At 39.6% G+C, this 24,042-nt stretch overlaps 1 protein-coding gene across 1 annotated transcript in view; it reads left to right on the top strand.

Annotated features, from left to right (window-relative positions):
* SLC6A11 (solute carrier family 6 (neurotransmitter transporter), member 11) overlaps positions 1-24,042 on the top strand; it is a gene marked incomplete at its 5' end in the record, with an annotated part of 70,076 nt that overhangs the window by 2,674 nt on the left and 43,360 nt on the right. The window contains one exon of the mRNA XM_009079806.1: positions 18,139-18,273. Coding sequence (XP_009078054.1) covers positions 18,139-18,273 — 135 coding nt within the window. The remainder of the gene's footprint in view (positions 1-18,138; positions 18,274-24,042) is intronic.

Below are 24,042 nucleotides of genomic sequence, written 5' to 3'. Positions count from 1 at the left end.
CTGCTGAACAAAGGCATAGCAGTCAGGTGTTGAGGGTGCTGCAAAGGAATGAAATGCTCTGAAATACAGATGGCAGAACAGTGTTCTGGGCTGCATTTTCCATTTCTGATATATTGGTATTGTGGAACTCCATTTTTAAGCTCATCCAATCATAGTCCTTCACACTAGATTGAATTTATTATATGCTCATTTCCAGGAAGCTCTTAAAAATGACTTCTGGTTTTCCTATGGTAAAAGTGTTTTTAGGCCGACTTGTTAAGTTTGTGGTAGAATTTAATTAGTTTGAATAATTTCATTGAAATAACGGATTTATTCAAAGCAGAAAACTTCTCAAAGTTTTCTGACCTGAAGGAAGGTGTCTGTGGGACAGAATTGTAGAGAGAAAGAGGACAGGGGAAACAGACCAAATGAAGAAGGGGACAGACAGACTTCATCTTCACAGTTCTGCTCTCTGAAATATTCAAGAGGTTGGTTTACTCTTTTCCCCTCCTTTATTGCATGCATCCTAATGCATGGTGAAAAAAACATCCAAGCCTTAAAAGCTGTCATAAAACAAACCCATCATTCTCCAACCAGCACTACCACAGAACGTGCCTCTCCTCAGATTATGAATGTTTAAGATATTAAATGTATTAAATCTAACATAAATTTTAACTCCAGATGAAGTGCATATGACACTGTTACCAGGATGTTTCAACCTGTTCTTTAAATTCATCACTTTCTCACAAAGCATTTCAGTTTTCCATTCTGATGTGGAATAGTGAAATAATTTTATGTGATTTTGGCAGCTTTGGGGAGAAATAGATTTGTGCCTTTGCAGACGTTCTTGCCATTAATTATTCAGGCTTAGAGCTGAAGTTATTTGTATGCTAGCTATCACTTCTAAAATGTTGCATATATGCAAAGTGCAGGGCCTTTGAATGAGGAGCTCAAATGCAAAGGGGAAAAACATGACAACGTAAAGACCATAATGTGATGTGTATATTGCAACTTGCCAAGCTTGATAGTACCTGATATCCATCTTACGCAGAAATGTTTTCAATAGTTGGCATCAAATGCTTCCACAGATAAGCTAAGAAATATGTAGAAGACTGAAGAAAGTTAATTTTTTTAATATTTAAATTATTATTCCAGACTCTGATCATTAGGGCTTGGTTTAGTATCTTATTTTTCCAAAATATTTTTGATTGTTATTTATGAAAATTCTGAGTATTTCTAAAATGTACATACCTACAGAGTTGCTGAGTCTTGCTAATTTTTTATCTTGCTAGAACACTGTTGAAATCTTCAGGTACAAGGGAACCAGTTATTTGGTGGTTCTTTACTATCCATCTATTAATTGGACTCCATGTCCTTGTGCTTTGAACTTTAAGAGAGGAACACCAGAAGTTGCTAATGTATTTTTCCTAAACTGCTTGCTGAAGGAAGTAATTCTAATAGTTTTTTTTCTTTTAATGAGAGTTTTTGCAGTGATCATTCTGCTGAGCTCACAGTCACACATCACTTGCAGCAACCTCTGCCCAATTCCTTTTGATGTGAGGAGGCTGCTAGACTCAGAGTTATATAAAGGCATTAGACATCTGTCTTATTCATCAGTCCATTCCTTTCCTGCTTAAGCATCTTCCTTACTTTTTGGATGCATTAACACATTCCTGTCTTGTGCTGATATTCCTGGTTTGAAGCCCTGTCAGGGTTTATAGAATCACTAAATTGTCCAGCTTAGGAGGGACCTTGGAGTGTCTCTTGTCCAGCCTCTTGGTCAAAGAAGGGTGAACACTGAACTCAGAACAGTTGCCTTAGTGCTTGACTAGCTGCATCTTAAAAACCTCCAAGGACAGACGTTTCTCATGTTTTGGGCCAACCTGTTCCAATGCTTAATTTCCCTCATGGTATGAGTCATGAATCATTTCTTTCCTACATGTCGGTTAATTCCAATATTTAATTTTGTTACTGAATTATACTTTTTTTCCCCTTACCTCATTATGTTTCTGTTATCCACTCCAGATCAAACCCATTTTTGTATCATCTCTGCTTGACAGAGCATGGGTGTGTCTCCATTTACTCATGCATGGAAATACTTCTATATAAATAAGCTAAGGTAATAGACTCAAGAAAAAATAAATCCAGCTTTCTTTCCTAGACAGCATCACATGAGTGGGAATGACAGCTAATCAACATACAGTGTGTCCCACAGACATGGGACAAATGATCAAACTTGCTCTTGCCTTTACACTCTCAATGCATGGTGTGCTTCAGCTCTCTGTGCTGGATAAAGAAGCACTACTTCTGCCTGTTCTGTAGGTGAGGAAGGGTTGAATCAAAAGTGTTAAAAAGTAACCCACAGGCTTGCTATCATTTCCAGGCTATGGGTATTTATAACATTTTAACACACCTGCAGCATATTAATGGCTGTTGTAAAACGGTAGATCAGGTTTTGTCATTTCATGACAAAACACCAAGTCACCAATTTCTGATATGAGTGTTAGAAGAACATTGTTGTGTGCCTTCAGGATTTTATTTAGTATTAGAATATCACACTGCTTGTATGGCCACCAAGACTCTTATAATTTTGGGGTGTTTTTGAATGAGTTCTCCTTAGTATCATAAAGATAGTCTTTTGCCAGAGCTAAACCCAAATAGTTCTTCCACACTGTTTTGCACTTGTCCATTAGTTGCTTGCCAATATGTCTTGAGAAATCCTTTTTATGTTCTGTAGGGTCATCTGAAAGAGGGAAAAATCTCCTAAGGATCCTTTCTTCAATTTTTTCTGGAACTAATTTACATACCACAGAGGCAGACTTGAGTATTTGCTGAGTATTATTCTATCATAGTCTGACTTCTGAACCTTTTGATCCTTTCCTACTCAGTTCCTTGAAGTTCAATGTCATCCTGCTATGAGAGTGTGTTAACTTTATGCTGTCTCTCCACTTGGCATACTTTAAAATTGCCACAGGAGGAGAAGCTTATAAATACAGTGTGATGCTGAGAATTAAAACCAGGAGTGTTACAGACCCAGAGCTAGGGGGCTATGATGTCCCCCATAAAAAGCTGTGGATGTTCCTCTAAAGAAAATCTATTTTTCAGATCATAATCAGCTTTGAAAATGTCTTGCAGAGAATCTCATCAAGCTTTTCACAATAACAGGGTTCTGTCACTTGCTACATCTTTTCACTCTGTAGCTCTTCCCTTAACCATAGCCCAGAAAGCATTGCTAAAAGGTTTTGCTGTGCTCATACCTGTTTAAGTGCTACATGAGAAATAGCACTGATAGAGCTACTCTATACATAAACATGAGTTGTCTAAGATGTTTGATTAAATAATCCTGCAAGTCAAAAGCTAAAATAATAGATTAATGATTGCACAGTGTGTCATCCCGAAACATTTATGACTTTTCTCCTAATTTATCATTGGACAACGTCATGTTATTCATTGCACCTCTACAAAGGATACATTTAGTTAAGAAAAGCTTTTGCAGTTGTAATCGTAAACTATTAGAAATGACCTTGCAAGCTTTCTGGGTGATGTAGTTGTCATATATAAACATAAAAGGAAGAAGATCTCTGATTTTTTTACTTGTCACTTTCATTATTCATTTAAGTATTTCACTTTCTGCCATGAGACTGTTGGAAAAGCAGAGAACCTTTCCTTTTTTAAAGGAGCAGCAGTACTGCTTTACCTATCACAAGTAAGCCGGATATTGGGTTGACTATATGTAAGTGGTGGCATTATTTTTTGTTTTCCTCTTGTGCTATTGAATCTTTCCTTTTTTCTGTCCCTAGTGCCTTAACCTGTAATGTTCTCCATAGGGTTCTGATGGACCTGTCTCATTCTAAATGTTAAGTTTGGCAAACCTGGTTAGATTCAATGTGGACTCCCAGATTTTTCCTGGTTTGAGCATTTTATTTGACCTTTACATGCCAAACTTAGACCAGAGTCTTGTAAAGGCTGCTAAGTGCATCTAAAGTTATGATCAGTATGGGGGTTTTAAGATGTACTTCATGGGGAAAGTTGTTCAGCCTGGAGAGAAGGAGGCTCAGTGGGGATCTTATTGCTGCCTACAACTTGCTGGAAGGAGGTTGTGGCATGGTGGGAGTCAGTCTCTTCTCCCAGGTGATAAGTGACACAACAAGAGGGAATGGCCTTAAGTTGAAGGGAAGGTTCAGATTAAATATTAGGAAAAACTTCACTGAAAGGGCAGTCAGGCATTGGAACAGGCTGTCCAGGCAAGTGGTGGAATCACCATCCCCAGTAGTGCTGAAAAAGTCTGTGGATGTGGCACTTGGGGACATGGTTTAGTGGTGAACACAGCAGTGCTGGGAATGGTGGAACTTGATGATCTTGGGGGTCTTTGCCAACCTAAACAATTCTAGGATTCTATAAATTAGTTTTGTAACTGCATGCCTATTGTCCTCTACAATGCTGCACCGTTGCTTACTTCTTAATTAGTTCCACTGCTCAACTGGATTTGCTGAGCTCAATGCAGTGAGGGACCATCTAAGTGCCAAGAAATTTTTGGAAGTCTTTCAGTTATATTTATGGAAAAAACAGAGATAAAACAATAAGGTGCAGCCTGTTTGACTGGGGCATCTTGACACAGACCTATAAAAGTAACATAAAAATGTCTTGGTAAGGATTTTTGACATTTTTGTTAATCTGTGAATGTGATGGGCAGGAAACTTACTGAAAAGTATAAGCAAATTTATAAGGAATAAATAAATGAGATGGCAGTTTTGAAATATACTTAATTCACACTCACATTTTAGCAAGGTTTAAGTAAAGGTGTAAAGCCCTAATTTTTTGCACTCCGTGGTGCTTCTGAAGACCACCTGTCCCAGGCTGCAGTTCTGATAGGACTGAATAATTCAATATAAAATAGACACCTTAGCTGTTGAGAATTTATTCCATCAAATCAAACTGCACACTATGCCTTACTAGAAAAACAAATAAGGCTGTGACTGTACTCTACTGGTTACATTTTATTTTTCATTTTTCTGTTGAGGAAATTCCCCAGAATTACTGTGAACAATTTAAAAAGCAAAGTGTGAGCTCTCAGGTTCTGCATGGCTGAATGTGGTGTCATCTCTTGCTACTGAACTCCACATGTTTCCCCATGTTACCTCTGTTTTTATAGTCCTTCTCCCTCCTGCACCTGCATTTGCAGGGCAGGGGAGCATAGAATGGTTCATGGATGTCTTACTCTACAATCCCCCAGAACTTCATTATCAAGGCTAGAGATAAAGAGAGCACATTAGTAGTAAATTATTTGCACACACCATCTCATAGTTCTTCATATTTTGTGAACGATTTCTATGGTTTTCTGAACTTCAAGATTTGAAGGTTTTCCCCTTTCTAAGTCTTAGATTTTGCATATGGCCTGCAGGTCGTCTTATGCTAGGTAGGGCCATGAGTTGACTTTCTTTCTCTGTTCTCAGACAGGTCTCTGCTTGGCCCCTCTGTAGCTCCCTTGCTTCTCTTGCTTTGTGCACCTTTTCATGCCTCCAGAGTGATATGTTTCCAGCTTGTGGGCAGGTCTGCTCTGGTTCTGGAGTAAACTGCACTGCTCTCAGTTTGAAACTAGCTTTACTGGCTTTGAAATAATCTATCATGCTATTGGCAGACTTGAACAGTGTTTATATTTCTGACTGTGGATAATTTTGTGTTAACTGAGAGAGCACCCAATTTTACATCTCTTGCCTCTCTCTTGATGTCAGTGCCTCCTAATTTACAACTGTGCAAAAAGGACAGGCATATGGACCTACACCAAGGAAAATCATTGAAGAGAGTGTATTGATCTGCTTGAAAATGTGAGCAGGAAGATAACTTAGTGTGCCAAGACTAATGCATTAAAGAGGTGGAAAACTGCTAGGATTAGGATGTTCCTTTTCCTTGAGCTGATGACCAGCAAGACACTACAAGGTATCTGGTGTGCTTGCAGACCCCAAATTCAGAGATGGACTATTCATACCTCCTACTCATCATTTTCCCTGCTCTCCCCTCAGGAGTTAAGCCTTGCTTGCCAGCAGTTAAGACTCAGTAACTAGTCCCAAAGAAAATTTATTTCTCAATAGCAGGCTATATAAAGACCTTAATGGATTCAATGAGGCAGAAAGAAGGAGTAAAAGGGCAGAAGCAAAAAAATAAGAGAAAGATGTGTGGAAGGAAGAAAAAAAAGAACTAGGGCCCATTGTAGGAGCCCAGGAAAAGGAACTGGGCAGCAACGATTGTATCTCCTGAAGTGTCTTTTGTTTTAGCCTGAAGTAACAGCAAAGAATAGCCCTTCATGGTGAGGCTTTAACACTGTGTCCAAGACTGATCTCTGTATTCAAAGGGAGAAAGTAGAACATTCATGAGATGCATGCAGAGTTCCTGCTCTCTGCCTCCTCTGGGGGAGGTTTTAAAACTATTTTTTTTTCATTCTCCTGTGCTCTGAGCATTTCAGGACACTTTGGACTTGTTAAGAAGCGTTTTGTGCCTCTTGGTGGTTTTCCCAAACTTCAGTTTGGCACCTGGAGAAAGTATCAAATGGTAAACTTAAATCAGAATCATATCTTCAGCATTTAATTCCTTCCTAGCTGCACCTTAACAGCAGAGATCCTCTGTTGTATGAATGCTTAGACTGGATCTAAGCCCTGGTCCATAGCCCAAGCACGTCAAAAGTGTGTTTCAGTGCACTGAAGGACAGCTCAGGGCACATGCAGATGTGAGAGGTTTTGGGCAGAGGTTTCACCTGATCTGTCAAACTAATGTATGAAAGGGGAAGGGAGGAGGGGAAGGAAGGCAGGGGGTGGAAAGCCAGCTGTGATATTTGCAATGATAATGCAGTGAAATTTGCTGAAAAATTAAAGGGGAAGCCAAAAGGCACAGATTAGCATTGAGGCACCTCTGTAAAGAGAAATGCATTGATTGGCTAAAAGTAACACATACAGGTTAATTTTTCCATTGAGATTACCAGGCACTTTTAACCCATTATCCAAATTCAATACATTGACCCAAAAAAGAGACTTTAGAAATGTGTCAGTTCCAGTCATTTGTTCCTATATGACCTCTTCAAGTTTCATTTCTCCTTTCACAGAACCTGACCTTCCTTACCAATTCCCTTACCCCACCTCAGGGACCAGTGAACAATGCCATACAGCAGAACATCAAACAGGAGCCAAAATATAAGTTGTTCTGTTTATTGTCACCATTGGTGACGCACATGTCAGGGCTAAAGTATTTTTCTTTCAGGTGCATGACACCCTGCTTATAGTTGTGGTTTATGATTGGAGCTTTTACAAAGCTGTTTCACGAAACTGTAGTTGCCCTGTCCTAGTCTCCTTATGTGTGCACAGAAATTGCTATGGATATTGCTTTTGTTGAATCTTGGTTTATGTACTTGGAATATTGCTTCCACCCTTTCGTCTGCAAGAGCATATAAGGTAACTCCTTGGTCCCTCAACTCAAATACACAAGCATGAGTGTTGGCATCTGTTTATAGCTCTGACTCTTAGTTTCATATTTTTTCAGCTGAAGTAGTATAATCCCCTAATTCACATTGTTTGTCCTCAGCTCCTGCTCTTCTATATATCTTCAAGAGTGGCTCATTATTTGCAGTTTGCAAAGCAGTTTGTAGGTATCCATCCCCATGGCACTGCATGCCAAGGTACATTATATCCAGCTCCTGCCAGTCTTTTTAATTTCTGTGGTCAGTATAGGCCAGATTTGGGCTTTATTGACGATGTGAAGATGCCTTTGTAGTACAAGTTTTGTTTACAAGGCTGTTCTTGTGAGATTTACAAACTTTAATTCTGTCTACCACCCCAGTGTCAGCTAACGTGGATTGAATCCAAACTCACTCTTAAGAATGGGAGTGCTTAATGAAATAAATTGCCACACGAGCAACAAAGGCAGCTTCAGGCAGCTGCTGGATCTATGCTGGTAACTAAAACACATCCCCAGGAGTGAGTTGGCTGCCTTGCACCTGCTATTCACTTGTGTTGGGCAACTGAAAAAAAATGTGTGGTTAATAAAGAAAAGCAAAAACCCTCAAAACATCCTGTATAAGCTTGATTGTCATATGCAGAAAGCGTAAGGCACTGCTCTCAATTAACCATAACAAACAGTTCTTTAAGGGTTTTCCTGTAGGTATAAAATATATTTATTGCTATCCGAGATAACTACCATGGATCAGGTCAGTAAGTATTTTTGTGTTTTGGTTTGTATCTCACTTGTTCCTGTAGTGCCTTACTGAGGTTAGAATCTCAGTGTCCCTAGACTTGGAGGAGCGCAGCAAGATGCCTCTGTTCCCCAGAGAGCTTGCCTTTACGTCCACATAACTGTCAGTCAGACATCTCTGCTGAACTGAAGGGATGAAGGGAGAGCAAGGAGATCAAAGCATTTGCCTAAGATAGAAGAATAAATCTGTGGCAGCGACATGCTCTTAAGTCACACTGTTTTCCAGCCTAGCCTTTTTATCTTTGCTTCCTCTCATTTTTCCTATGTATCACGTCACCTCTTCTTCTCAGACTGAAAATCTTCTCAAACACACAATTAAATTTTAGCACACTGTCATATCAGTGTCCTGCAAGTCAGCCTTGAGGTGGTTTAGGGGCTAGATTTAGAGGCTGGTTAGTAGGGAAGCTACAGTGCAATAAACCTTTAATAAATGTGTGACTAAATGCATTGTAACAGATGTTGTAGCCATACGGAATGGAAATGTGGACAGTGAAGGTCTGGGTGATAAGGATACTTGCTAGTTTAGGTGGTAAGGCGATTTATTATACCTTTGTTGTTATGTCTAATGCACAAGTAGTATTGCAAATGCTTTATGATGAATGCATCACTCAGCTGTCACCATGGTGATAAGAGCTCATATTCCTCAGTGGATGACAGAAAGTGGTCTGTCATCCTGTGGGTAGGCAAACACATGACTTTTTCAATAATGGAAATAAGCTATTATCCTATAAAGGTCCTGAACTTCCCAATAGAATCATAGGATGGTTGTAGTTGGAAGGGATCTTTGAGGGTCATTGAACCAGTACACAAGACAACTCATAGAATGATAGAATAGACAGAGCTGGAAGGGACCCACATGGGTCACCAGTCCAACTCCTGCCCTGCACAGGACATCCCAACAATCCCACCCTGTGCCTGAGAGCATTGTCCAAACACCCCCTGAGTCAGGCTTGGGGCTGTGACCATTGCCCTGGGGAGCTGTTCCAGTGCCCAAACACCCTCTGGGGCAAGAACCTTTTCCTAATATCCAGCCTAACCCTGACACAGCTCCATGCCTTTCCCTCAGGTCCTGTCACTGGTCACTAGAGACAGAGATCAGTGCTTGCCTCTCATGAGGAAGCTGTAGGCTGCGATGAGGTCTGCCCTCAGCCTCCTCTTCTCCAGATTCATGATTATAAAAATTATTAAAAGAAAGAAAAGGTGTGAGTGTGCTATAGGGATATCTTCTTTGCCTGCCAGGTTACAAATCACCTTTTTTTCCCAGCATTTGCTGCACAAGATTAAATAATGCTATGGTACTCTCCAAAAACTGCAGAATTGCCTGATAGATCATTTAGAGATGGCCACTAACACACCTGCTTGAATACTTGGAGGATTGATAGACTACATTCCAAAGAGTCTCACATGTGACTAGTTTTGGTGCAAAGTTCTAGGGAAATTCCTTATTCCTATTGTATTGATATGTAATTTTTTAAATATTTGCAGTTATTTAAAATTTCATTCATTTATTTGATGCATTCTCATGTGCTGGCTACAACGCCTAATTCTCTCCTTGCCTCCTTGCCAGTCAAGGACTGCATGGCAATAGTAGACTCTGGTTTATACATTGACTGGCACTTTTTACCTTTTGTGGCTACCTGATGAGGAGTTTCAGCTAGGAAATCTCACTTACTATCTTTTTTGGTAATAGCAGTGTATCCACTTCCCAGACTGCATGTAGTATCACGGTGGTCTTCCTCAGTGATGGTGTTTATTTGGGAGTGAGGGTGTGTTGTTTGTTTAAAGACAAGTGAGGAAAATCAAGCAGCACAAGAAAGAAATATACCAGTAAAGCTCTATTTTACTGGAAAATGTTTTACTGAAACTAGTCATTCTTCAATGTGGCTAGAAATTACATAAGGACAACATCTGGTTTGGTGGTCTCCAGCAAGGAATTAGAGGGCAAACAAAACTGTACTGTCCTCTGGAAGAATGAGTTAGCCAAAAGTCTGGAGTTCATTCCAATGCACACTTAAGTTGCGACACATTTTGGAGTGACAGGAAAAATCATCTCCTGCCCTGTTGTGACATTGCATCTCCATCTGCTTCACAGGGTCAACATTTTTAGACTATGTCAGAACCTAATGGCTGGTGCCTGCAGCTACAGCTGGAAGGCATGTCGAGTAACTAAGAATTTGAATCCATGTAGGGCCTTATTGATCCTCCATTTCTGCCTGTAAACTCCGTAATAAACCTGGAAATTCAGGTGGTACTATGGGATAATTCTGACCCCCTGTAAATTATTTTCATAGACATGGAATTGTCCTATGTGAGGAATTAGTCATCCCATATTAAGCATTTCTTAAACAAACTGCAGACTACTGTGCAAATATGTAACTAATATCAGCCTCTGGCTTGTTGTGTGCAAAGGCAAACTAGATGGTGTTCAGAGGTCTGAAAATCCCGGAAGGTTCTGGAAAGCAACAGCTTTGGTTTATAAAAGCTTAAACGTTTTAAGACTTATGAAATGGAAAAAAAGCCTTGGTTAATTAATTAGTCCTAATTTATATTTGAAATTCTTCCTGATTGATTTTTAAAGTTGACTTTTACTTGATTAAATAGCAGTCTTTAATTTCGAGGTATTTGTGGCTCTGTAAATTCCCTACTTCATGGGAGCTCTACATAAACACTTTGCTTGCAGTAATGAGCTTAGCCAAGATGCCAAAGTTTGCCTCCTCCCTCTGGGTCCTCCTCTCCTTGCTCATACCCAGAGGGTGGATCTTCCTCTATGTGCGTTTGTGTGTTCAACAAAATCATAACTTAACATTATAGTTACAGAATGCCATTATTTCATTTGCCATTCTAGTTCAAGGTTTGCCCATTTATGGTGGAGATAAAATAATGAACTTCAATCAACGGCCTCTTTGGGGTAAAAAAACCCACGAAACCCTAAACAGACTCCCCTTCTAAACAAAACACCCTCCACCACCCCACATAGGGACTAGGGACAATAATACTATGATTTTATCATTGGATTGTTTCTTTTGTATTTACACTGGTGGAACTGTGTCTGCTTGCCAAGTTGTAGTGCTCATTTTGCTAAAGGTTTTCTGCAACTTTCTGCATTAGCAAATTGCACTACAGACCTCTGCTTGCTTCACAGAATTATTTTGGGCACACTGTGTTTGCGACTGTTGGAATTTTTGCATTAGCACTGTGTTAACAACATATTAACAGTGTGATAAACACACTTTCTAACTAATGGGCAGCATACTCTTAGGCATGTTAGTGCTGAGAATTGTTGCAGCCTTTACTTTTTCCATCAACATAACTCCTCTGAGGGCACTCAGGCAGTTGGTAAGTGTAGGGTTAGTGTTGAGTGTGGACAATATAATTTTGGAGCCTGAGGAAGCACTGGGAGGAGTCATTGCACTGAGATTTCTCTGACTGGTATGTACTATAGGTATCTAGCTAGGAAGTAAGTCATCCTGCTTTCCTCCTTTGGCATTTAATGACATCGAAAAATGTAGTGCCGTTAATGAAACAGTATGTCTAAAAGTCCTGCAATGTCTTACTTCAGGCTGTTTAGGCCAGCAAGGTTATTGTGGATGCACTAAATCTTTAGGAGCACTTCGGAGCAGAGTCACCTAAACCCACTATGCACTAATTTGTAGACTGTGTAAACTTAGGGTAACCATGTAAATAGTTTCCTATGAACATTAATCTAGGTATAGTGAATCTTCATCTTAGGACCTGAGGGAATGGCATGAAGCTGTGTCAGAGAGGGTTTAGGTTGGATATTAGGAAAGGTTCTTCCCCCAGAGCTCAAGGAGAGTTTGGACAATGCTCTCAGGCACGTGGTGGGATTGTTGGGGATGTCCTGTGCAGAGCCAGGAGTTGGAATTTAATGATCCTTGTGGGTCCCTTCCAGCTCAGGATGTTCTGTGATTCTCTTGAAGCCCTGAATCAAAGTTTTCTATGAATTTGATCAAGGCTATTCAGACATTGTTTCAGGACCCAGCCCAATATTATGATCACTTCCATGTTTTTAGAAGCTGTTGGCACATTATTTGTCAGTGATTAGGTCATTATTAAGCTGTGCATGTATCAAAAAAGAATCTGGTTATCTGCATTTGCCATTATTTAGTGCATAAATGCAGGTGCTCAAATAATTAATGTCAGTAATTTGATCCAATGAACTGCTTCTGCATATTATATAGGCACTTCTGTGTGTTCCAGTCCCCACAATTGGGCTTTACTGAGCCTGTGTCTGCAGGGAGGGGAAATTCTGTTCATAGTAGTCTAAAAAATGAGTATTTTTGGGCAGGATCTGTTAATTAGAGAATTTTAATGTAAGTACATGGAAATCTATCATTGCATTTGCTCTAGACAGTACATTTTTATGATTAAATAGGAGCCCTATAGACCTCATCAAAAGAACCAACAAGCTTGAAGAGCAATTTTAGCAGAAAGAAGACAGATCTTGATTTTAATGGTCCTGGGCAATCTGGAAACAAAACCAGCTGTGGTAATTTACTGGGAAATAATTTCAAGTAACACTTATTTAGAAAACTTGAAGCTGCTTAAGGAATATTTATGGGGAGAAATAGCTCATCAACTAAGCAAATTATTCACTCTATTCATCTGGGAATGTGAGCTGCTGCGGTGCATGGATATTGTCTGCCTTTAGTACTTTCTCACTGCTTTCCAATTTTAGCTGTATTCCTGGGCCTGATAGAGGCTTTTGATTCAGCCCTGAGTCAAAACTTCCACCATAATTTTCCTCCCATCCTTTTTGGAATTTTTGACTACAGGTGGGCAGTTTTTTGAACATATAATATGTTGACGTGGAATTTGGGAAGTGCTGAAAAGTTCATAAAGTCTGACCCAATGTAAAGAACAGTTCTTGCTGAAAAAAATATGGAAAACATTTTTTTCTCCACCAGTTTTTAATGTGGGAATAAAGGTTATAAATAATGAGTTGGACTTGTTAAATCATTTTTAATTCAAGAGATTCCAGCCATTCAGTAAAACGGATGCCAAATCAAAATAAATAGAATGCTTCTTTTATTGACTCAATGAATTTTGGAGTGAAGTTTTCATTTCATTATAAAGGAAACTGTTTGAATGTGACTCAAACTTATTTACTTATTTATTGCCTTCACCACCATGTGGATAAAAATAAGGACTTACAGTGCTTTGCTAGGTAGAGATTTTTCTGTCCCAGCCAATGACCTCAGCATGATGTGGTGTTAGAAGTGTTTTTTCCTTTCTGCTCTTAGTATTTCATGTACAATCTTTTGCTTCCTGTGATCACTGCGCATTTAATAAGGTTCTTGTATTCCTTCACTAAGTCTCCTCTCCCAGCTCCTATTTTACAGCCCATCTCGCATTCCCAGTGAATTTTTCCTCTTTGATACTTATTTCTGAGCTCTCAAATCTTATTAAATTTTCTTAGCTGTTGGTTTGTAAACTTCTCTCTGCCCTGAGTGAAGCTTTCTGTACTTACATGTGATTCAGTAGTAATTCAGAAGAAAATCTACAGTTTCTAAGCAATCTGGTTAAGGAAGCTTTACTAGATTATTCTGGGGCAACATTGTATGGATAAACAAAGATGACAAACAGAAGATGATTCTGAAGAAATCTGTAAAATACACAGAGAAAATAGAAAAATCAGCCATTTTGCTGATTCTACCCACTCCCCCATCCCAATTATACTTCATACAAATCCACTCACCTGGAATTCTCTATGGTGGTTGTTTTAGTTTCTTTTTCTGCACATGAAATTTTTACTTTAAAATGTAGGCATATCTAGAACATTTTTCCTCCTTTTGACATACTTTTTTAAACCTTGTGAATCAGCTGTTGTTCCTTTACACTCTTTTATACCATTTTCCTTGTAAATCCAGTCAATATGGAAAATATCTTTTCAGTTGTCATTTGTATGTCCGTAGACACTGTAGTATCACATCAGCAAAAGACTTTTTCAAGCAATGCTGTATGGAAAATTCCACACTATGCCATCACATTGAAAAAGAAAATTTTGCATCTAGGAACCTAGAATATGTGAAAATGACAAATATCAGTGAAGCCAAGATGTCTGGCTTGACTGTGGCATGTAGAACTAGCTTGAAAATGTTGATGGAATTCGTGCCCAAATTGGTGGTACCTGGATGTGACTCCACAGTCATCAGAGTTGCCAGACACTGGGATAACTGTGTTCCTATAGTTGTGCTAATGCCTTTCTGCATCAACCCCTTAAAGCAGGTGAAAAATTCCTTGTTTCCCTATCACATCACAATTTTGGTTCCCAAGCCATTTCTTCACCCAGGAGTGTACTGCAGTGTGGGCATGGTTTTATTTGTCCTGAGAAGGCAAACCTCATTTGTCACTGAGCTCTGAAGATTGTCAGCAGTCTCCTTTTATCAGATGAACTTAGTGGTGTCAATTTAGTTCTCCATGGTCACAGTGTCAACTAATAAAGAAGCTAAGTGACTAACCAACAGGCTGAAAACACTCGGTGAAAAATAAGGATGAGCGGGGCATGGAGGACAGGCCTGATTTTCCATATACCACTTTAATACTGAGCTCAGGCAAATTGCTGGTAATTCCTTCATTGATACTACTTGTGTTTATAGCCCAATGGAGCAATAGAGGATTTTGTGGGAAAAGGATTAGCAAGTCAGTAGTTTTTTTAAGCATCAAGTGAAATTTTATTCCATTTATAAAATGCAGTTGGTTCATTATAGTGCAAATAAGCTTGAACATTTCAGCTTGCAGGATAGAAGTCCCTCAAATTCCTAGCCTCAAAGTTGTATTTTGCTCGTGGAATTCTAGTTCAGTTGTGTTCTCAGCATGAGCCAAAGGACTGAAGTACACTGTTTCCTATTCATGACTCTCCTGCTACAAAGCTGCCGTGAAGTAATGTGTGAACCTCAGGCTAGTGTGTTCTGTAGCAGCTCTTGCCAGAGAAATCTGGTTTGGGGCTTTTAGATTTCTGTGGGTTTATGGCTCAATTCATTGCATCTAGGGCTTCCTCCTTATTCTCAACAGGGTTATCATGTGTTTCTTCTACATATTCTCCCAAGCCAAGTCACCTTCACTCGAACCTCTCTGGTATGATCTGGCTGGAATGTTTAGGAAAGCATCTTTTCATTAAGGACAAGAAGTTCAGCAGTCCCAGGAGCCAAATTTAAACCTCTGCACATAGTTGTGCTTGAGAGATACTTAGGTATGCAAAGGTACAAACTGGCAGCTAGTTCAGTTCTCAGGAATCACTCATGAAATCATTGCATGGATATCTAGATATCTTTATAACTAACCTTCAGTGATAGAGACATCTAAGTCTCTTAATGTTCCAATTTGGTATTTAAAGTTCCAATACTTGGTGCTTAACTTTCTATACTTAGATACTTAAAGCTTGTGGCAGTCAATGAAATATCTATTCCCAGGACCTTTGTTCCTATTGTACTTTCAGTTAAGCACCTAAGTGTGGTTAAAAGTTGTCAGATGTCCCAGTAGGTGCCTTTCCACATACTTGCATGTCTAAATATCTTTGTAAATTTGTCTTCCAGCTATAATGTATGAGGAGAACTTGATGCAAAATCTAACATGCCAGAAAATTTTATTTTGTTTCCAACTGCTTAAACATTGGCATTGCTCTGACAAGGGTTTAAAAAAAGCATTTTGAGCATTGGGATGCAAATTGACATACTAAGCAATTAAAGTCAATTAGAACAGGATGCAGTGTAATTAGAAACAGTTGTGTCCACATTGATATTCAGAGAGGTTTGATGTGTTGAAAGAAAAGAAAACAATTCAGGAAACTTTTAATGCCTACAGATGTGATGATGATACTAATAATGGCACTGATTTCTAAAATGCCCCATCCTCCCTCACCTCATGAGCTCTTGGGAAGCATGATCAAATAACTGATGCTCTGGATGCGATGGAATTAAGTGACTCAACATAGTGGGAGACTCCAGCACCACCTGCAAGCAGTGGCCCTCTCTCCCCTCTGAAGACAGTACACTCACCCCTTGCAGTGCAAGAGAAGTTGCAGTTTTGCAGTCTCATGGTAACCAGGAGGGAATGAGAGTTCTCATTCCTCTCAAGCTGAGGCAGAACTACCCTGATGACAAAACACATGTTAGAGGTTGTGTTTCTAGTACTTGTTAATAGGTGTGGATGGGCTGGAGGAGGCATTTGGAAAAACAAAGAGAAAACTGGGAAGCTTAACTCTGCAAGCCTGCATGGCTGCTGTGGGATTACAAAGGTAACTTTACCTGACTCTCCGGGGTATAGAGAAGAGTGTTTTCAGCTCTTCCTTGACAGAGCTGAGTGAGGAAATACACCCAAAGAAACCTGGGAAGAAATCTGCCTCTGCAAGATTATGATCTGTTTGCTCAGGTAAAACACTTGAAGGCAGTGGTGGGGTGTGCGAGAGAGCAGGGGATGTGCTGCACACCAGGGCAGTGAATAAAGCACAACACAAGGAAATGTTGTTCTTTAGTGTTCTAGCACATATTCAGGTGCAATACCATCTACATCAAGAAATGTATATGTATGCTGACTGCCCTCTATCAAAAGCAACTATTGATTTAAAACAAGTAGAAAAAAATATCTGACAAAGAATTAAATATAAAAACATGAAAACCATTATCTGGCTGCTCCGTTCTTTCCACCCAATATAAGGCTCAGAGCAGGACTTCGTCCATTCTCTGTGTATCTTTTTTAGTTCTCATTAGCTGATGATCCATTTTTATTATTATTTTATCATTTCGTGTTCGGCGTTAAGTGTCAGCATGGTCTGAAAATCAAATTTCAGTTCATTAGTCAAAAAATGTGTTTTATAATCCTTTCATGGTCATTCTCTGCTGTATTGCCTTCATTTGCATAGGCATGAGACACATATTGGACTTTTACATTTAAAATGCATATTTTTGAGGGCTATAGATGTTGTATTTTTCACCAAATGATTTTTTTCCTTTTTTGCAGCTTGTTAAGTAATTTTGACTTGCACAAGGTACATGTATAGGAGTATCATCTCATGTTAGGATAGTTATACCCACTCTGCACAGGCAGAAATAGCTATATAGTTTTATGGGGAGTTAGATTTCAGGTGGTTGTCACCTACAAAAAACATTTCTAGTGACATGGAATTTATCATTTAATCCATCTCTGAGTTTGAATAGCTTTGTACTACTCTGAGGTTTGCCATTGTAAAATGGGATCAATTCCGCTCAATCTTCCCTTTGGAAAACATGACTTCTTCCAGCAAAGCTCTGTTGCTTCCCATGAGGAGAGCAAACTGATTTCTGAAAAAAATGTAGCCATATATGTGAAAACAGGAATTGCTGGGCTTGAGCACCTCAGAAATTTTGCCCGAGGATGCTTTGTGTGATAAGGGCTTTATAGCAAATCTCTCTATTTTGCTGTACAGGGGATCACAGGGAGATACACACAGCATTTAGCCTTTAGGCTTGATGAAATGTTTATTTCTCATGCAGGCAAAGCAGTCTTGAGAGATAACTGTATAAGAATTATGAAGTGCCTGAGAATTCATTGCATTTATTGTTACATAATACATATACTTAATTTCTTGCTATTATGAGTTAATTTCCCTGTACCTGTGTTTGGAATAGTACATGATATAGTGCACAGGTACACAATAGCAGAGTGGTCACCTGTCACAAAGAGAGAGTATGTAATATACTTAGAGAGCTTCCCAGTCTCTCCATCAAAGAGCTGATCTTTCCTACAGGACCTAAATAGTTCAGAAAGGGAATATGGTTGGAAGACAGCTCATTTGCAGAAGGCATCAAAAGCACTTTTCCTTCAGAAAAGGACTTGCTTTCTATCTAATAGCAAAATGCATGTGGAAATAAGGTGGTTTTGCTACATTTGGAAGGAAATATTTTTCTAATGTTTGTTTCTTCTCACTAGGTTGTCTATGTAACAGCCACGTTCCCCTACATCATGTTGATGATTCTTCTGATTCGTGGAGTAACATTACCAGGCGCTTCCGAGGGGATAAAATTCTACTTGTACCCTGACATTTCTCGGCTGTCTGACCCACAGGTAGGATCATGGACCATGGATTTATTTGCATCTCTGACTGGAAAAAACTGCTAGAGTTCCTTGATTTTAAGGCTTGAATAGGGGTGATTGCTAGATAGTTGTTCATTGTTGGAGATTTGGAATTGTGGATAGGACTTTAAAGCCATCACTGCTTATGTGTGTTGGAACATAGTACCTTTTTTTAGTTGGAAAGTACCTTGGTTGATAAATAAGGTATTTCAGAACTGTTCAGTTGCAGTTGCTGCTTCTGACACTGAGGGGGAAGAGTGTTGTCCCTGGTTCAATGGGAACAAATTTAACTGAGACTTAGTCAGGTTTTGGGTCTTTGTTCATTCCAAACCTAAATCTCAGTCAAGATCAGTAGAGAAATTAGTCATTCAGATGATTCTTTGAATCAGAAATCTCTATATGCAAACAGAGAGGAATTAAATACTCAAACCAGGAACTCTGCCTGTTTTGTTGTTTCCAGAGTAGAGTTGTACATGGAAATAATTGATCAAGTTGATATTTTTCAGTGACAGATGAGTACAATAAAACAGTTATTACATATCATTTGATGTCGACAAGGGAAAGTGACACAAGTTCTATAGAACCTGACAGGTCCCAGACAGCATTTTACTTATCTGTTTTGGCAATGTAAAAGACATTATACAGTGTTACTCCTAAGGCTATTACAACATTAAATGGATCCTGAGATGGAGAGAGAAAGGAAATTGGGAATATTTGTCAAAATGAGTTTTTTAAATCTGCTTACTGAAAATGTGTCAGCGGAACTCTTTTTAAAATCTCTGCTTACTGAAAATGGGTATTTTGTTGTACAAGGCCATAGAGGTGATCCTTCAGGTGGTTGCCTAGTATCATAGTATGTCAAGGAGTTCGAATGGACCTTAGATATCATCTAGTCCCAACCCCCTGCCCTGGGGGAGCAGGTTGCTCAAGGCTTTATCCAGCCTGGCTTTGAACACTGCCAGGTTTGAGGACAACCTAACCTCCCTGGGCAACCTGTGCCAGTGTCTCACCACCCTCACATTAAAACATTCCTTGAAGCATCTGAAATCACTGACTCATGTAAAGTTTGCTTTGAACAAGTAATATTTCTAAGGGGAAAAAACAGTTAGAAAAAGATTCATTTAAAATATTGAAAATGTTAGATGAAAATTTAATTGTGTTGCCTCTCTTGGACTTGACAATGGTTCCATCATTCTGTATCAGTGTAGATGGGAAGTGAAAGAAGAGCTATGGAAGTGGTGTTAGAACGTCAGTGATGTGCTGTGGATTTCCAGTGGCCAGCTGGCATAGATGTGGCCTCAGGCCACCTGAGAAATTAGCACTGTAACAGAGGAAAACCACAGGATTCTCTGACACACTCCCAGTTATTTGTTTGCAACATATAATAGACTCACACCGCAGTCAGCCTAGCAAGGCAAGGCAGTCTAAATTCCTCTGAACCCCATGCGTCTAAACTCATTTTAGCCTAGACAAGAAATTTGACTGTCGTAAGCTCATCAGAGAACATGGGTGGCATCGATTTGTTTAGTCCAGTTTTAACTAGTGTTTAACCCTGCTGTGTGGTTCTGACAGCTGAAGTGACTCACTGCCTTACCCAGCAGCACTCACCGAGTACACTTCTCTTGTGCTACACCATGCTGATCGCTCTATCTGTGAAGTTTATCACAGAATCATTAAGGTTGGAAAAGACCTCTGAGATCATGAAGTCCAACCTAAGACCTAACACTGTTATGTCAACTAGACCATGGCACTAAGTGCCTCATCCAGTCCTTCCTTAAACACCTCCAGATATGGTGACTCCACCACCTCCCTGGGCAGCACATTCCGGTATCTAATCACCCTTTCTGTAATGAAATTCTTCTGATTGTCTAACCTAAACCTCCCCTGGCACAACTTTAAGAGAACGTCCACTTGTTACCTGGGAGAACGGACTGACCCCACCTGGCTACACCCTCCTGTCAGGGAGCTGTAGACCATGAGAAGGTCACCCCTGAGCCTCCTTTTCTCCAAACTAAACACCCCCAGCCTAGTCAACCTAGTCTACAATCATAGAATGGCCTGGATTGGAAGGGACCTTACAGATCATCTAGTTCCATCCCCCTGCCATGTACAGGGACATCTTCCACTAGCCCAGATTGCTCAGAGCTCCATCCAGCCTGGTCTGGAACACTTCCATAGATGGGGCAGCCACAGCTTCTCTGTGCAGCAACACCCTCACAGGGAAGATTTTTTTCCTAATCTCTTCTCTAAACCTACTATTTGTCAGTTTGAAGCTATTCCCTCTTGTCCTGTTGCTCCAGGCCCTTGGAAATAGTCCGTCTGCATCTTTCTTATATGCTCCCTTCAGGTCCTTGAAGACTTCAATTAGATCACCCTTCTCTTTTCCAGACTGAACAATCCTAATTCTCTCAAGCTTTCCTCCTGGGAGAAATGAACTCCTTGTATGAACAGGGAGTAGTTCTGCAGTTTAAGTGCTGGTTCCTTCCCTTGCACAGCAGTCTGCAAGAGGGCTGTTAACAGGATTTTGTCCTGCGTGTGGATTTGTCACATGCTGCTGCCACCCTTCCTTCTGTTTGTCCCTGAGGGAGGGCATGCAAGCTTAAGTGACATTATTGTCAGCTACAAGGGGGTTTATATGCCTATTTACTATCCTGTTTTCCCTTGTAAAGAAATACATCGTTGCCATGACGATTTGCAAAGCACATAGTATTAGCCTGAGCAGCTTGGGAAGCACAAAGCACTGCAGACACGTGTGTCTGTTTGTCCCACACGTATAGCTCAGCTGAGGCTACAGTGCCTTTTGGGAAGGCTCCATGGGGGCTCTAACGAGCCAACTTCCTCCTCTGGTTCCTTGGGACTTTAGCTGACACTTTGCCATACTTCAGCTGTAGTGCTTTAAAGCACCATTTGTAGGGAAGAAACTGAAGTAAAATGTGCCCCAACAGCGACTGTAACCACTACTACAGGTAGCTGGACTGTAGTGTGCACGATCATTTGGGTTTAGGGAACTATTTTTGTGTTGAAAAAATGCTGTTTCGCTGAAATTGATATATTTTCTGGAGACTCATCAATTTGATACTTGATGAAAGATTTCAGAGTTATGGGCAGGATCTCTGACCAGTTTTCAAGAAATAAAGGAAGCTTAGCTTCTCAGTTGTAAAAATAGAATCTGGCACCTAAAAAAAAAAGGAGAAGTAAAATGGAATTGTTCAGCCTTATTGCAACTTTTTAACAAGATAGATATATAAACTTTTCCATTTTATGAAAAGGCAGCTCTTCATGCTGAAGACCACAAAAAGTTGATTAACACCTCCCTTCCCCCATTCCATAAGCCTCTCATTCGGTTCTAGAGCTTTTTGCCAAGAAGCACATAGAGGACAACTGGAATAACCTTGACATTTGTGCTTCCACTTTTCATCTTTACTCTTGTCTGTTTGAATTGACTCCACAATATCAAAGCATAAAGCATGTGTACTGGCAGAAGTTGTTTTCCCCTGTTTCAGTAATGTTCCAGGGAGGCTACCATGTCTGTGTGAGGAGAGCAGGATTTGAAGCCCAGTGCCAACTATGTTTACTGTGGATTAAATAAATTTTCTCTTCAAGGCTCACTTTAGTTTGAAGTTCTTGAATCTTTTGTCTTTGTGCAATTTGCATTCCATGGTTTGTTATAGCTTTCTAAGCAGCTATTCATCTGCCTTTTCAGTTCCTTTTAGCTTTCAAGTGCTGTACTCTCCGTTTCATTTTTATATTCTATCTTTCCAGCAGACTGAATCCTCTCGGTCTGAAAATGCCATCTTTTGTCCTGTGTATCTGTAGAGCTCATACCAATCACTTTTTGTTGGAAGCTATAACAGTCTGAAGCTATATTTATGCTTCAGAAATGCTTTGCTTCATCAACAGTAAGGTCCTGATAGACTTCATGCTCAAATTGGCTTGAAATATATCCCTCTACCCTAATCTGGAAGATACAGGTGCTGTTTATGGCTTAAATATGGGATCTTTCCTGAGGTATAACTCACACAAAAGGCGTGCTTTGCAAAGCTAATAGGATTGTTATGGTTTTTGTGTGCAAGTATGACTCAGAATATGGTTCTGGCTGTCCCTCAAGAGATTTCAGTCACTTAATGTGTAGTTGTGTGTGGTACTCACTGCTCCTTTTTGGGGAAAACAGTTGGCTCTTCATAATGGGATTTTACAAACATTTGTGCATGGCAGAGGTTAAATGGGTTAGGGTCTAGCAGACATACCAGTCTGATAGATCAGGGAGTAATATTATGAACAACAATATGGAAAAATACAGACTTGTAACTTTAAATCCTGTTGGAGCAGTGGATTCTTAAAATGAGGAGGAAAATAAAAAATAAAGCTTTCTTGTGTGCTGTATGTATGCTAATAACTGGCCAAGTTACTGGGGTTTTTGTTATAAAAAAAGTGTAGTTTTAATGAAGATGTTGAGTAAAGCTTCTGTAGAGATGAACATGTCAACATAGAATTGCACACTCCTCTGAACAGTTGGTGCTTATCAAAATCGTGAACAAATTTGCATTTCTATGTAGGAAGAATGCAAGTTGTATTTTACCTCTGGTATACCCTCAGGTGAATGTTAAACACAATGAATGAGGCCAAATTACATACAAGGTGCAGGAAACTCGGAGCTGTCACAGTTAGAATTATAGTTCTCCCATCTTTTATTTGCAGTGAGAAAGCATTAAAACTGCAATAAAATTTCTGATAGCAGAAACATTTCTACAATTCTCCTCTAGTAGCTCAGCTATGAGAGTTCACTGCTGGGTAGCCATGACTGCAGAGCTTCCAGGTGGGCACTCCTGCAATGGGCACTTCACTCAGTTGGAAAATGACTTCCACAAGGACTTTTCCCAGAAATTGTAGCTCACCAGATCTTCCTGCTTGCCTTCTTCAAAATAAGTACCAAAACGTGAATGCAGCAATGAGCACCAGCTTAACCTGAGAACCCTTACACTAGGGAGGGTTTATAGCACAAAGATGACACTTCTCTTACACTGCCCTCTGGCTCAAAAGTTTATTTCTTCCTGTATTTTTCTGGGTGGCATTTAGGCTGAGTTTACATGGTCTGTGTGTTTGTAGAGAAAAAGAACAATCTGGTATATCAAATATCTATTTCAGAGAAAACACTTCTTTTTCTTTAATATTTTTTTCATAGAAAATCACTTAGAATAAATGCACATTATTTCTTTCCTGAAAGTTGTAATTTTCATTACATACTCCTTAATTTTTGTGTTAGCATGTGTTTATTTTGCTAGTTATTCACTCCCTAACATGATCTTAGTATGTTTAAGCCTATACATAGTATACTTCTTAAAAGATGCTGCTTGCCAAAACTGTAAGCAATTGCCTTCCAGTTAGGCTAATGACAATATACATATGTGTGAGAGACATTTTTTTCCACACCTGCATAGGTGTATTGCACCCATTACACTTCTATGCCTGTATAGTCTTGGAGCTAATATTTTCTTCAGTCCTGCTCTGAAAATCCAAACTGAAAAAGTGTTTGAGAAGTTATCTTCCCTGCTTGCCAAAACTGTAAGCAATTGCCTTCCAGTTAGGCTAATGACAATATACATATGTGTGAGAGACATTTTTTTCCACACCTGCATAGGTGTATTGCACCCATTACACTTCTATGCCTGTATAGTCTTGGAGCTAATATTTTCTTCAGTCCTGCTCTGAAAATCCAAACTGAAAAAGTGTTTGAGAAGTTATCTTCCCTTTTTTTCCCAA

The sequence above is a fragment of the Acanthisitta chloris genome, unplaced genomic scaffold (genome assembly GCF_000695815.1).
Source record: "Acanthisitta chloris isolate BGI_N310 unplaced genomic scaffold, ASM69581v1 scaffold17108, whole genome shotgun sequence".
Classification (NCBI taxonomy): domain Eukaryota; kingdom Metazoa; phylum Chordata; class Aves; order Passeriformes; family Acanthisittidae; genus Acanthisitta; species Acanthisitta chloris.
The sequence above is the reverse complement of the archived record's forward strand: the minus strand, read 5'-3'. Positions and strand labels throughout refer to the sequence as shown.